Genomic DNA, 15,397 nt, shown 5'->3' on the forward strand with positions numbered 1-15,397 from the left:
GAGAACTTTTGAAGTGGAAGTTTTTCATGGCCTCATATTAAACACAAAATGCATCATTTTCAATTTATTGGACTTATTTGATCCAAGAACGTTAATATACTTGTTCACCTTAAGATTTACATTCCAGCTGGTCTTAATACTGCTAAAGGAACTGAGTTTGAGAGGCTTTATCTTCTGTTTGTCCCTGTGTGGTATTTTTATGTGGTTGGCAGCTTTCCTGAGCAGGAGACTTCAGAGCCTCTTAGATGGCAATTCAGAAATCCAAGTTTGGAGCTAGAACCGTTTACTTGAAAAGCAGTAACAGGTACTTTCTGAGTGGAGCGTGTAGAGAAAGTTGGGTGTGTAGGTGATGTGTTCCTTTTGGGTGGTGATACTCTATTATTAGACATACTTTTACCAAACCTAAACTCTGGTTTGGTCCTCACTGGGAGAGGAGGTGCCCAGGGGATTCCTAAATGAGGAATCTGAGGAGGGAGTGGGCTTGCCTCAGGGTGGTCCCATGTTTTCTGGGATAAACATACAGAATGGCATTCCTCGGTATTTTCAAGCATTTTAACATTTTAAAACATTCTGTTTTAAAATTCATCACTTTCATTATGTTATTCTAGGAAATAGGAAAAGTTTCTTTTAACTGTTTTGTAGCCCTGAGCTTTGAAATTTTGTATCGCTGTTGGGTTTGTGTATTGTATCTTTCCTAAGACTTCTGTAACAAAGTACCACAAACTGGTGGCTTAGGACAACAGAGATTTACTGCCCTAACAGTTCAGGAGACCAGAATTCCAAAATCATGGTGTCAGCATTGATTCCTTCTGGAAGCTCTGAGGGGGAATCTGTCCCGTGCTTCTCTCCTAGCTTCTGGGGTTTGCTGGCAAGCCTGGGCACCCTGTGGTTTGTAGCTGTGTCACTCTGGGCTCTGTCATCACATGGCTGCCTTCTTTCTGTGTATCTCTGTGTGTTCTCTCTTCTGATAAGGACACCACTGTTTGGATTTAGGTTCCACCCTAATCCAGTAGGATCTCAACTAGTTATGTATGTAATTTACAAACAAGGTCACATTCTGAGATTCCAGGAGGATATGCATTTTGGGGGGGTACTGTTCAACCCTGTATGTATTTAAAAATTATGAACAGCTTATCACTGAGTATTCAGTGTGCTAATTTTCATATATTTATAAAATAGGGAACAAATTCTGTGTAAGCAACTTTTAGCCTCATGATTATTATTTGGTTCCCTCATCCACCATTGATGTTCAAAACACATTTATAAGGTTAAAATCTTCCTCTCTTACGTGAAAAGGCAAGTCCCCAAAGAAGAAATGGAAATGGTCAGTATATACTCATAAAAATATGTGTAGCAGCAAAATAATTAACAAAGTGCAAATTTATTGGTACAGATTCAGTCTTTATGTGTTGGTATCAAAATTTTAAATGTTTATGTCCTTTGATCCAGAATTTCAACTAAGCAGATGTATGGACAAGGATATATATTACTGTAGCATAACAGGGAATAATTGGAAACAAATGGGTGTTTTTGAGGAGTTAGTGAAATTATGGTACATCTGCACTTTTAAAACTATTTTTTTTAATTTATTTATTTTGAGAGATAGAGGGCGAGCAGGGGAGGGGCAGAGAGAGAGAGAGAGAGGGAGAGAGAGAATCCCAAACATTGGGCTGACAGTACAGAGCCTGATTTAGGGCTTGATCCCACGAACTGTGAGATCATGACCTGAGCCAAGATCGAGCACTGGATGGACACTTAACTGACTGACCCACCCAGGCGCCCTAGTACCTCTGCACTTTTAAAAGCTTATTTAAAAAAGTTATTAAAAGTCTTCTAAAAGGTTAAGGTAGATAGATGGATCTGTATGTATTTACATAGTTGTCTATGACATATTATTAAATGTAGAAAGATTGCACAGTAGCATATGTTGTATGATCCTATTTATTCCAAAATAGTATTTATAATTATGTTTTTGAGAAAAGATCTGAAAAATAAAAAATTCCTTTTTTGCTTTACTTCAACAATATGTTTATAATCTGCCCTTGTGTGTCTGTTTCAGGAACTATAGTCATTAGGATTGTTCCCAAAGAATTCTTATTAGCTCTGCAAAGGTCTGTGTACTTCGTAGCTTTGGAGACAGATATTTTGTAATTTTAGGAAATCTAAACGGTGTTTAAAAGAAGGGTTTTGAGAGAAGCATAAATTGGATGCTAAATTGCAAATGGTGACTCGGAGTATTTGGCAGGTGCTTGACTGAGAACCACATACACTTTATTGTGGGGGACCTGTAAATAGAGCTGATGTACTTTTCAGAGTTAAAGAAAATGCCTAGTTGCTGTATTTTCTCAATTATATCCTTGTGCAGTGACTTGGTTGAGATCCTGCTGCCCTATTCCATATAACCTGAGAAAGACATTAGCTTGAGAGCAGTTAGGCCTAATCCATAGGAGGATCTTTTTTTTTTTTTAATTTTTGTTTAATGTTTATTTTTTATTTGAGAGAGAGAGAGAGAGACAGTGTGAGCAGGGGAGGGGCAGAGAGAGGGAGACAGAAACTGAAGCAGGCTCCAGGCTCTGAGCTGTCAGCACAGAGCCTGACATGAGACTCGAACTCACAGACCGTTATGACCTGAGCCAAAGTCGGCTGCTTAACCGACTGAGCCACTCAGGCACCGCTGTTTTATTTATTTTTAAAGAATGACCATTTGTTCAGAGGTGAACACTTGGTGTTCTAACTGAACACAATCTTAGTTTTGGTGTAATTACTGCTTAACTGCTGCTGCTTCCTGTTGGCTAGATTAGCTCACTTTTAAGACCCTTTTCATCAGACACAGATGACTGTGTCATCACCATAAAGAAAACTGTCATCTTTGTATTTTCTAGAGCAGAGAGACTTAATGCAGTAACCACTGAGTTTTGTTTTGTTTTTGTTTTTTAAGTTTTTTTAGAGAGCATGAGCAGGTTACAGGGGCAGAGGGAGAGAGAGAAAGAGAGAGAATCTTAAGCAGCCTCCATGCTCTGCATGGAGCCCGACTCAGGGCTTGATCCTGTGACTCTGGGATCATGACCTGAGCCGAAATCGAGGACTGAGCCACCAAGGTGCCCCACCACTGAGTTGTTTAGCTAGAAATTAACCTGAAGAGTTTGTAGGGCACTGTCTTTTTTGACAGCACGAGATTTTGAGATTATCAGGAGACCATTCTTGTCTATTCTGAGTCTAAAACTAGTATTTTGGTACAGCCTTCAGAGAAGCATTAATGCTTAAGGGTCTTTAAATCTGGGTAAAACTGGGTTTAGGAACAGTCTGTGGTGTCTAGATTGTGCCAGTTCCTTGAGTGAAATATTTTTGAAGCCCTTAGTCTTCCAATATGATTAAAGTTGAAGCCATAAAAAAAAAAAAAAAAGGTTTTTTTTTGGAATACGTGATACATTCACATGTTTAAAATCTCAAAAAGGATTAAAAAGTATTCAGTGAAAAGTCTGTCTTCCATTTTTATAGGCTTCCAGAGTTTTCTTTAGACTGTGCCAGCAGATATGAATACTGTATACACAGAATAGCATAGTATATGCACAATTTTAGGCATTTTTTGCTTCAAGTCATGAAGAATTTGTCCCATTTTTTTCTCGAAATTTTGCAGTTTCATCTTTCACATTATAACTTATGATCCAGTTTAGATTCATCTTACTTCTGAATGGCAGCTCATTTGTTCCAAAAGTATTTATAGAATAGTCCAGCTTGCCCCACCAGTTGAAATGTCACCTTTATCATACATTAAGCCACTAATCAATATGTAATATGGGGATTGATCCCTTTTTAACGTTTGCATAGGCCATACTTTGGCGCCATCCTGAGGAGAATATAGAATTAAGAGTATTTGGATGGGAGATCGGTACCAATTTACTTTTTGGTAGGACAGATTTATAAACCTAAACAATTTTTCGATATCAAGAGATTTTATAATTGGTCAGCTATTTAAGATGGGATGTGAGTTGGTGGAGATGAGAAGTACCTATTACTATTTACAGAGAAATGCCATGTAGATTTCAATTTATGAAGCATAAATAAATTCTAGATAGATTACAAAGTTAAATTATAAAAATTAAAGCATGGGGAAAAATTTAATTTTATTAGACCTCTGGAATTGGGGAACGACTCCTTAAAATTTGGAGGAATAAAAGGAATTGCCAAAGAAAAATGGTGTCGGTTTGAGTACGTAATAGTTTTATGCATGTTATAAAAAGACAAACAGGGATGCCTGGGTGGCTCAGTCAGGTAAGGCTCAGGTCGTGATCTCACGGTTCGTGAGTTCGAGCCCCGCGTCAGGCTCTGTGCTGATGGTGTAGAGCCTGCTTGGGATTCTCTCTCTCTCCCTCTCTTTCTGCCCCTCCTCTGCTCGCTCTCTCTCTCTCTCTCTCTCTCTCTCTCTGTCTCTTGAAATAAATCAATACACTTAAAAAAAAAAAGTCAAACAAACTGGAGAATTTAGTACACATAAGGATAGCATGTTTATTTAGTTTGTGAAGAATGACTGTATTCTAAGAAACAGGCCCCTAGTAGGGGAAAAGGAGATCAGCTGATGAACCAGTACAGAAGAAAGCTTGGCCTAACTACCAAAGAATGTAGCAGTATTACACATGTAAAAGAATACATGGAACTTATATAAGTAAGGCTTAGTACATCATATAATGAACATCACAAACCTACTGCCTAACTTAATATCTAGAACCAGAATTGACAAGTTTTTTCTGTGATGGACCAGATAGTAAATATTGTAGGTTTTGTGGGCCATACAGTTATTCAGCTTTGTTGTTGTAGCAAGAAAGCAGCCATAGACGATGCATAAGTGAAGACATGGTTGTGTTGCAATAAAACTTTATTTACAATTACAGTTTGCAGGCCGTATTTGCCCCCAAGGGCTGTAGTTTGCCAGTTCTTGTCTAGAACATTACCAGTACTGTCTTCCGCATTTGTGTGCTTCTTCCCTATCCCATCTCCCTGCCTCCCCACAGAATTCACCACTGTTCTAAATTTTGCTTATTTTACCCTTGAATTAAAAAAAAACAACAACAACTATTGCTTGTGTTTGAATCAGTTTGTTGCCAAGTTTCTTTAATTTTGACTTATTAAAAACAGTATGCATTGCATTTCATTGAGTGTTTTATTTCTGACATCTGTATCATTGCATGTAGTTGTAGTTCATTCACTTTCGTTGTGCATAATTGTGCCTTCTGTGAATATAACGCAGTTTATTCTCAATAGAAATATAAGCTTTTCCAGTTACTTGCTATTATGAACAGTGCTGCCATGCACAATCTGGTATATATGGATAAATGAGAGTTTCCAGAGGGTATGTGCTTTGGGAGCAAGACTACTGGATGTTGGAATCTGTGTATTTTCCCCTCAACTGGATAATGCCGATCGTTTCCCAAAGTGTAGTCCCAGTTTATGCTCCCTTCATCAGTGTGTACAGAAGTTCCCATTGGTCCATATCCTTGGTAGTGCCTGGTATTTTCAGACTTCTAGTTTTTGCCAAATTAGTGATATAGAATAATATGTCATTATGGTCTTAAATTGCATTTTTCTGATTGTTCATGAGATTGAATATCTTTTCATGTATTTAGTTACATTCATGTTTCCTTCATGGTTCCTTTCCTCTGCAGTTCCTTCTTATGCCTGTTGTTCAGTTTTAGATGGGGCTTGTCTTTCTATGCAACGTATAGATCCTGTATGTGTATTTTAAGATATGAAGCTTTGCTGGTTGGTTATGTGTTGCACATATATTCTCCCATCTGTGTCTTGTCTTTTTTTTTTTTTTAATGGTGCCTTAGTTTTAATGTGGTTGAATTCATTCACTTTTGATTTTTTGAAGTACTTTTATTTTTATTTTTGAAGGTTTATTATGTATTTTTTTGCATTCTTTACTTTCTATAACTTATTTATTTTTTATAATTTACCTCCACGTTAGTTAGCAACAATGATTTCAGGAGTAGATACCCCTGACCCGTTCAGCTCATCCCCTCTCCCACAACTCCTCCAGCAATTCACTGTTTGTTTTCTGTATTTAAGAGTCTCTTATGTTTTGTCCCCCTCCCTGCTGTTATATTGTTTTTGCTTCTTGTGAAGTACTTTTAAAGTCGTGTTTTAGAAAATCCTTTCCTGGGTGCCTGGGTGGCTCAGGCAGCTAAGCGTCCAACTCCTGATTTTGGCTCAGGCCCATGAGGTTGAGCCCCCGTTTGGGCTCAGCGTGGAGTTTCGTGTCTGCCTGGGATTCTCTCTCTCCCTGTCTCTCTGCCCCTTCCCCGCTCATTCCTTCTCCCTCTTTCTCTGTCTGTCTCTCTCAAAATAAATACAAATACACTTAAAAAAAAAAACCCCGCAAACAATCCTGAGAAGGGAGGGAAGGAGACGGTGAGGGTACATGTAGACAGAGGTCCGACAGCAGCCTGGTCATAGGCAGAGAGTGTCAGACACAGTTGGGACCCCCTCCCTTCACTTTCAACTAGCAGATGTTAAAACAGACTATGAAGGTCACATTTTATGCTCAGCTTGGTTGAGTAAGTTTGCTTCGCTTATTGTCTGCTTCTCCGTGGTCTCATGAACAGATATTGCCAGTGAGTTCAAAGAGCAGTTGCAGACCCTGGTTCCATTTGTGTTAAACCCGGCTAATTTAATGGAAAAGGAGATCAATGGCTCAAAAGTCACCTGTCGGGGGCTATTGGAGTATTTTAAGGTAAATATGGGTTTTAATTATCAAAATAATGTGATTTTTGGTGAAACTGATCTAGGCTGTAAACTAACTTTGAATTTCACTATTTTAAAGCTGAAGGGGGAAAGTTTCACGGGGAGATGGTGAGAGGCATTTTCAGAGCCTTCGGGGTCCTTCCAGGAGCGGGCCACTGGGTGGCAGTATCGGTCTAGGAACCAAATGAATGTTCTTTGCACTTTCTTAGAGGAGTAATTACTGTGGCTAAAGGAAGATTGTTCCTCAAGGAAGATGGTGTGGACAGGAGGTGGTTAGGAAGTTGCTGTGAGTAGGAGGAGACGGCACCTAGATGTGACACGACTACCTCAAGGCGGATGGTCACTGTGCCCACAGGCAGTGGTGAGGCCAGTGTGCATGGGGAATCTGGTGGGAATCCTAGCCTTGGTAGGCTCGTGCTGCTTGAGAGCTACTTTCAGTTAACTCAAAATACGCTAACATGCACTCAAAGGTGTGTTGTGTTTTTGCTAATTCCTGGGTGTTGATCTAGGTCTTTAGGAAAATGCAGTTGTACGGTCACTTTTAAAAAGTTAAAATGTGACTGAATGTGACAGAATGACATTTTTCATAGTTCTTTTTACGTTTATATCCTAAGGCATATATTAAAATTTACCAAGGAGAAGATCTGCCTCATCCCAAGTCCATGCTTCAGGTGAGCACTTCTTTGACCTCTTAAGTGATCCTGTTTGGTTACTGGTGACCCATACATGAGAATGGGAGTGTGACTGCCTTCTGGGTTTTTTGTGCGTATTCCGGTGGTACAGTTAAAGCAGAACGGATCTTCCCCTGGTCTTCCCGCCAGACATCCCGGGGAGAGCACTGTTTTTTTATTACGCCTGGTAGGCCGGGCCCACTCATCTTAGACAAATTACTTTCCTGTTATCTGTGGTCTACTAAATCCTGACATACTTCTTTAGTCAGGTTTTTTGTTTTCAGAGATTTTTATTTTCAATATTTTGGTATTTTCAAGATGTAATTTCATTAAAATATATAATTTCTGACTTTCAGGTACATAACATAAGGTAATTTACTGCCAAATGTTTCTTCTATTTTTGTTGTTGTTTAAAATTTTTATAATGTTTGTTTATTTTTGAGAGAGACACACAGAGTGTGATCAGGGGAGGGGCAGAGAGAGAGAGGGAGACACAGAATCCGAAGCAGCCTCCAGGCTCTGAGCTGTCAGCACAGAGCCCCACGTGGGGCTCAAACCCACGAATCGCGAGATCGTGACCTGAACTGAAGTCAGACGCTTAACCGACGGAGCCACCCAGGCCCCCCTCCTTTTTTTTTTTTTTTTAATGTTTCTTTTTGAGAGTGAGAGAGAGCATGTGTGCATAAGGAGGGGTGGGGCGGGGAATGACAGAGAATCTGAAGAGGGCTCTGTGCTGACAGCAGAGTCTGACGCGGGGCTCGAACTCACAAAATGCGAGATCATCACCTGAGCCGAAGTCGGACATTCAATGGACTGAGCCTCCCAGGCGCCCCCAAAGGTTTATTTCTTTAATAGTGAAACCTTTTCACAAAGGAAGCCAGAGCTTGGGATTCATATACAGATAAATTTTTCCCTTTTTTGACTTATATCTGTTTCTTAACATTTAAAATTGAAGCAAAGGGAATGATATTTTTAGAAGTTTACTTTACGATAAGATTCTTACATATAAGAACTTTTGGGACAGAAAATTTGGAAGAAAAGTTATATTTTATTTTATAAATAGGGCTATATGGGAACCTAAATAATGGCAGAAGGATCATAAAAAAGTGAACGGGGATAGGGTGAGAGGAGATGGTGGAAGAATGTTAAAAGAGGAAGGATCCATAGTTTATGCTTTCCTTTCTTAAAAGGCCACTGCTGAAGCCAACAATTTAGCAGCTGCGGCGTCTGCCAAAGACATCTATTACAACAACATGGAGGAGGTATGTTGGGCATGTGTCGTCTTCTGAAAGATCTATATAACCTGGGCCTGTTGCTGCCTTCGGAAGCCCAGCCTCACCCTGTTTACCGTATCTTAACGTGATGAGGCAGCAAAGCTGTGTTCAGGTCCCCTGGGTAATAGGGGTCTTCCAGTTATTACCATTTCTAACCAAGGCTTTCTTACGGTGTCGTTGCTGTCACTGATCAGTGTCACCCTGGTTATGCAAGTGCACTTTTCAGAGGAGGTGAAACCAGACTTTATTGGTCTTGGTCACCATTTTACAGTTCATTTCTAATATCTTAAAACATTCTTTTGCAGTGTTTTCACTTGTTTCGTTGGGCACCTGTTTTCGAAGGCATCTTCAACACCTATGTCTTTATTCTTCTTAGGTTTGTGGAGGAGAGAAACCTTATTTGTCTCCAGACATTCTAGAGGAGAAGCACTGTGAATTCAAACAACTTGCTCTGGACCATTTTAAGAAGACCAAGAAGATGGGTGGGAAGGATTTTAGTCTCCGCTATCAGCAGGAGCTAGAGGAGGAAATCCACGAACTGTATGAGAATTTCTGCAAACACAATGGTAGCAAGAATGTCTTCAGCACCTTCCGAACCCCCGCAGTGCTTTTCACAGGCATTGTGGCTTTGTACATCGCCTCAGGCCTCACTGGCTTTGTTGGTCTTGAGGTTGTGGCCCAGCTGTTCAACTGCATGGTTGGACTGCTGTTAATAGCCCTTCTCACGTGGGGATACATCAGGTATTCTGGTCAATATCGTGAGCTGGGCGGAGCAATTGATTCTGGTGCAGCGTACGTGTTGGAGCAGGTAAGTGGTGCCAGGTGACAAGGCTGAGGGTTGATAAGGGACGGATGCTTGTGCTTTTATTGTAAAGTATTTCCATTTGAAAGAGTTTCCTAGTGAAAGAAGGCGTGAGAAACTTCCCCTGGCTTTTTGTTTTGTTTTGGGTTTTTTTGATAGACATTATGTTGTATCATCCTTCTTGAGGATATTCATATTTAATCCTATTATTTTGTTTTCATGCCTAAAAACTCTCCTCTAATGCAAACAGAGTTTCAACTTGGACATACTTTGTTTATCATGGGAAACTTCTAACCACATGCTCTTCAGACGATTCCTGTGATTCTCCCTGATCTGAGGTTAATTTGCTTCCCTGAAAATCAAGAGCTTTGAAAATTTTCTGTTTTGAGTTCTAATGGATGGCATCTCTTTGACTTCAGATCTTTCAACAAGCAGTGGCTTTTGACATTGACGTGACCTCCAGATTTACAGATACTTGAGACCCTGATCGATTTCTTTTTCTGAGTAGCATGAGCAGATCGGTTAAGTCAGAAGCTTGCGAGAAGCCAGGAGAGCTGCCCGCCCTGCTACATACAGTCACAGAGCAGGGGCTCAGTGGGCTCTCTTGGGGGTCTGCTGCTGCCACTTGCTCCCCCAACACCTGTGTTTTCATTTCCCCATTTTCTGTAACATACCCGTGCTGTAGAACGAGATGTCTGAAAGTTTGTCTCCGCGGTCTTACTCTCTCGGCGCTGTGTTGTATTTTATTAACTTACGTGTTTGAACAAATGGACTTTTGCAGGCTACATCCCATATGGGTAATTCCACTCAGGCCGCTGTGAGGGAAGCGGTTGTTGGGAGGCCACCCGCGGATAAAAAAGCTCAGTAGCATCTTCACAAGAGGATCCAACGAGAACGCAGCCAGCCCCTACCGATTTCTGGGTTTCTGCCACGGCCACAGGTCCAGGTCCAGAGGAACACAGATCTGGGAATCATCTGGGAAGAGCTGAGACTCAGCAGTAATAAATGAACAGACCTTTCCTGTGGCTTCAAATTCTTACATCATACTTCCATTTCTGTTGGAAGCGTTTCTTTTCCTTGCTGATATAGATCCAAGCCTGTGTCTATTTCCTTGTTACTCTGCTTTGTGCACTTTAAAGGGGGAGAAAGCGAAAGGAGAAAATGCAAATGTGGTTTTAAATCCTGAATGTGCCACTTCGTGCCTTTTAAGATTGAATCCAGGCTTTTGAGGACATGATAGGGAGGGGATTGAGGATAACCTCATGGAAGATGCTGTTTTGGGGTGAAACCTGTCCGTTCTTTTTATACCTTACTCTTTTTAAACAGTTTACAAAACTTGCAAAAGTTTCGGAACAAAAGGCTGAAAACGATGCCATTACACTTTTAAAATCTTATGATATTAGAGAATCCTGTTTGCCATATAGTGTGGGAAGATTGTATCACGTTGAAATCCACCGTACCCTGGAATTTCCAGTCTTTTACCTGACAGGCTAACAGTTTTGGTGGGATATACTTTTATTTTATTTTTGCCTTCATTCCTATAGCTTCTTTCTAGAAAAGAAGCAAACATGCCTTGAAAAGCCAGAGTGGCTCATCATAAAAGGAGTGAGCTTGATATTTTAAGAAGAAAGCTTGAGTTTAAGTGAACCGTGTGACCTCTGATAAGTCACTTGAACTTGTGCCTTGGTCAGATTCACTGTTTGTAGGTTTGTATGCATATATGTATTCTATATAACTCACGGTTATCATTTGAGAGGCCTTGTTTTTTCAAGAGTTCTGCATAAGAACGGAACTTTATTAAGGATTAGAGGAAACACGTTACCAAACGTTACTGCCTTTAGTTGATGTCCTGTTCTTGTGGCCTAGCAGTAAATCAGGTCTTTATCTAAACCATTTGTCTTTTCCTATGCACTAAGATTTTTAATAACGAAGCTACTAACATTGTCACTTTTGTTTAGGGACTCATCCTTTATTTAACTTCATTTGATTAGTTGGTAGCTTTAAAATAGCTTTGGCTTAGTAGGGACCAAAGTCCTACCCAAATGTGGACAGTATCTAGAAGTATCCACGAAACCTTTATTTACCTTGTGTGGTAAAAAACACTTTATCTATTAGTTGCCTTTTCCTTTGATTTATAATGGTGAATTGTACATTTTAAAACTTCATAAAACTTGCCTGCAAGTATTTATATAAACATTCAGGTCTGAGAGCCTTAATTCTTAAGAGATTTTTTGTTTTGGGGGGAGATAGGGAAGGCTTAGGCCAAATCCAAGTGTAGGTTCTATATACGTGAAGTCTGAACGGAAGGCACAAAGAAGTCTCGTGTGGCATGTAATCTCTTTATCAAGGAAGTTTCTTTTTATTTCTTTGATGGCTCACCACTGAAGCATTTTTATAAGTCCTGAACTAGTTCCAAGCATGTTACATGTTTCCATATTTATATACCGTCTTATCCTGAAGTTCTTGCTATTTTTTTCAGTTGCCATTAAATTTTAGGAAAGTTCCAGCTTGTTCTGAAAACTGTCTGCTTGCATATCAGTGATGCTTAGTTTTGACTATTAAATCGAAAGCTTCTCTTTGAAATTTTGGTGCATATCAGGTGGCCCCTCATTTTCCTGAAGGTTTGTCCTTACTAGCGAAAGGCCTTACACATGTTGAGATACTTGGCTTTTGATGCGTTGTAGAAGCACATTTATAGTTTTCAGAATAATTGTCTAGAACGATGCTTTTAATGAGAAAAGGATGATGTGTCTAAAACTTATTTTAATCCTAAAGTATTAGAAATTTTAAAATAAATATATTGTGTGATTAGTGCAGTCTTACGATTAGTTAACTGTTTAAGTCACCATTTCTGTTTGACCTTAAAGAAATAATTTGGCTTAATTACCCTGGGGAAGCCTTATTATTTTTGTTTTTATTAACTTACTGTGCCTCTGGAGCGTGTTTATAAAGTTTTTCTCAATGAGGATCCTTAATGAGTTTTCTTTGGCCTATTTTTACAGGAAGTTGATGGTTTTATATCATCTTTTTCGATACAAGATGCATTCTCGTTGCTGGCTTTAAATAGTCCTGGGGAGATTTATAATCAGGTTGAAAGGAATGTCTTTTACCTCTTAACTTCCCTCAGCCTTTAGTTTGTGGGTCGGAGACGTTGAGGAGGGATAGTCCAGACTGAAAGCGTTGGCTTGGCCATGTTTCTCTGCCATCCCTGGCCAGTCTTCCCACACAGGCGATTTTTGTGCGCTCATTTCACATGGTTACACGGGGCCTGTTCCTGTTAACGTATAAAAGGAGGTTTTCAGAATTTTGATGAAGAGTATTCATTTCAGGGAAAAATGTTTCTTCATTTTTTTTAAATACTTCCAATTAGCTTTTTATGGTAAAAATCATAGAGTCAGAATTTCAATTCTTTCACGAATAATCTAATAATCGTGTATGATGGGAAGCATCTTTTGGAGTCCTACCGTATTTTAGCAGTATGCCAAGAAGTCTGTTCTGTGGAGGTGTGTGTATTAATGCCTGCTTTATACTTGGTAAAATTGTCTATGAATACTGTTTTGCTTTATCTGTTCTTTCTCTTTTAACGTGAAGTTAGGCAAACAAATAAACTGCCTTGTTAGTGGCAGTGTGTTTCCTTAGGTCATATCCAGTGTTCTACCTGGCTCATAAACATTTTATTTTTTTTTCCTAGAGTTTTTTTTTTTTTTTTTAATAATTTATATGGAAATCTTCATAGGACTTCTCACAGCCCCCCCCCCCCCAATAGAACTATTGAAATGTAATTTAGGGTGATTTAGGATGGCTACCATGTAAGGTAGCCAGAATGGGCTACATCTTTCTGGCTTACATTTCGATCTGACAAAATTTTAGTCAAGGAATAAGGGCATAATGAAGACAAGCTTCAGTCATGAAGGTACAAACCATGTATATAAGTGATTTTTTTAAAATCACTTTAAGAAGTCCATTGTATGAGACCATTTGCTGCAATTGAATAGTGTTCTTATGTCCTGTTACAGTTATGATTTGGGTAGTGGCTCTCATCTGCCTTGGAGTGCATAAGACTTACTTGGGAGGCTTGTTTAAAAACATTCAGATTCCTAGCTTTATGTCAGGGATTGCCTCAGGGGGTCTGGGTTGTGGCCCTGGAGTCACCACTTGATAAGACAGTATTGCAGGTGGTTCAGAGACCAGCGAGAGAGACCGCTCCATGTGATGGGGAAGTGCAATTCAGTATTGTCTGGAGGCGAGTGGACAGACAGCTTCTACCGAAGGCTCACGATATGTGGTCTGCCGCCAGAGACCCTGGCTGAGAGTTTCCCACGTTCAGAGTAATAAGGGGGATATCTTTCATCTAGAGGATCGTCCAGGCTCCTTAAAGCTGTTGTAAATCAGGATGTCATAGTGCCTTCTCTGAAAAATGAATGTACACGTATCCTATTTACTAACAAGTGTAATTAGGATTTTGAAAAAACTATTTTGAATGTTGTTTTTCTTTAAAAACAAAATTCAGCACTTTGACTCGAACCCCTCATCATTCCTGTACAGAAAACCTTAAGCCATAAATAATAATAATGAAAAGGAAGGAGAAAACAACTTTGAAAATTAGTGACAAAAGTGCCCCATATCAGGAACTTCTCAAAGTTCTAGGTCTAAAAGCAGAAAGTTTTCAAAAGAAATTTTTCCTCCCTGGGAAGAAATTTCATGTGCCAGAACTAAAATTTAAATGTAGTGCTCTTATGACCAAGGGAAGGTTGCATTTGATTCTCAAAGCTTTCTAATCTAGATGGCTAAATGCTGCCATGGACTTTAGCCTTAAAAGGTCAATATTAATCCTGAGCATATACAGGTTTTCTTCTCAGAGTTCTTTTTCTTTTCTTTAAAAAGTGATTTGTTGAAAATACTTTCTCCTAGACCCTTGCCTTTGAATGGCTTTAAAGTTTAATATACTTTTTAAAAAGTGCAATGGGATGAGATTATGCTATTAGTTTCTTAAAAGCATGTTTTCTGTTTCTTAGTTGTAAGGTCATTTAATTGAATAAAGATCATAGCACCATGTCTGTGGGTTTTTTTTCCCCCTTTCTCCATTCTTTAATGTGGGAAGATCTGTGAGATAGATTCGGGCTTGGCAAAGCGAATAGGAGATCTAAGGGGATGGATAACTCCATGTCAAAGTGGGCAGTAGTAATGTGGTTTGAGCTTGTCCCCTTTCTCTGTCCTGCCAAGTAGTCCTGAACAATCTTCCTAGCATAGTGCTCGAGAGGGCTGTGCACTTGGTGGTGGGGCTTAAGATCGAGCACAAATTTCATTTACAACAACACGAACTTGTGAGGACCTTTGAACTTGTAGCACTTCACCTGGTCGCCCCATCTGGTTAGATGGTTCCTCTTTGGGACTGGGGTGTGGTGAAGCCCTACCGAAAGCTTTCTCTTTCAGTGGTGACCTTGAAGCCAGGGGGGAGGTTGCATTGAACTTCTCAAATACTGACTAATCGCCAGACATAGCCCATTTGGCCCTGCAGGAAGAAAGAAGATTTCTACTATGTTTCTAGTTTGAAACAGGCTGGGTGGGGTCAGTAGCATCCATCTGTCCATCCACCTGCCTTCCCCAGTGGTGGTCATGTGTTAGGTGCCAGGCTAGCTGTCATGTTTGAGTTCCACACAGTTTAGTTAGGGAAGGTGCAAACTCACGAACTGGTGAATACTTGGGTGCTACCATCAGAGTGCAGATACCCCCATTAGCATAAGCTGGGGAGAAGGAAAGGGGGGGAAGTGGGTGTGTGTGGATGGGGATGTGGTGTGTGTGTCCAGCAAACTGGTTTGTCTTTGGTACATTGACATTCTTGCCTTTGATTTCCATGTATCAGTTCGCAAAGACGAGTTCAACTCTCACTAGCTTAATCGAAGAAAAAG

At 39.9% G+C, this 15,397-nt stretch overlaps 1 protein-coding gene across 3 annotated transcripts in view; it reads left to right on the plus strand.

The window, feature by feature from the left end:
- ATL3 (atlastin GTPase 3) overlaps window positions 1–14,543 on the plus strand; it is a 48,775-nt gene extending 34,232 nt beyond the window's left edge. For all 3 annotated transcript variants that reach the window (XM_053203018.1, XM_053203017.1, XM_027045727.2), the window contains 5 exons: window positions 6,603–6,730; window positions 7,356–7,412; window positions 8,603–8,674; window positions 9,063–9,494; window positions 10,270–14,543. In XM_053203018.1, the coding sequence (XP_053058993.1) occupies window positions 6,603–6,730; window positions 7,356–7,412; window positions 8,603–8,674; window positions 9,063–9,494; window positions 10,270–10,356 (776 nt within the window). In that variant the 3' untranslated portion in view covers window positions 10,357–14,543. The remainder of the gene's footprint in view (window positions 1–6,602; window positions 6,731–7,355; window positions 7,413–8,602; window positions 8,675–9,062; window positions 9,495–10,269) is intronic.
- The last annotated feature ends 854 nt before the right edge of the window (window positions 14,544–15,397 follow it).

Source organism: Acinonyx jubatus, chromosome D1 (genome assembly GCF_027475565.1).
Source record: "Acinonyx jubatus isolate Ajub_Pintada_27869175 chromosome D1, VMU_Ajub_asm_v1.0, whole genome shotgun sequence".
Classification (NCBI taxonomy): Eukaryota; Metazoa; Chordata; class Mammalia; order Carnivora; family Felidae; genus Acinonyx; species Acinonyx jubatus.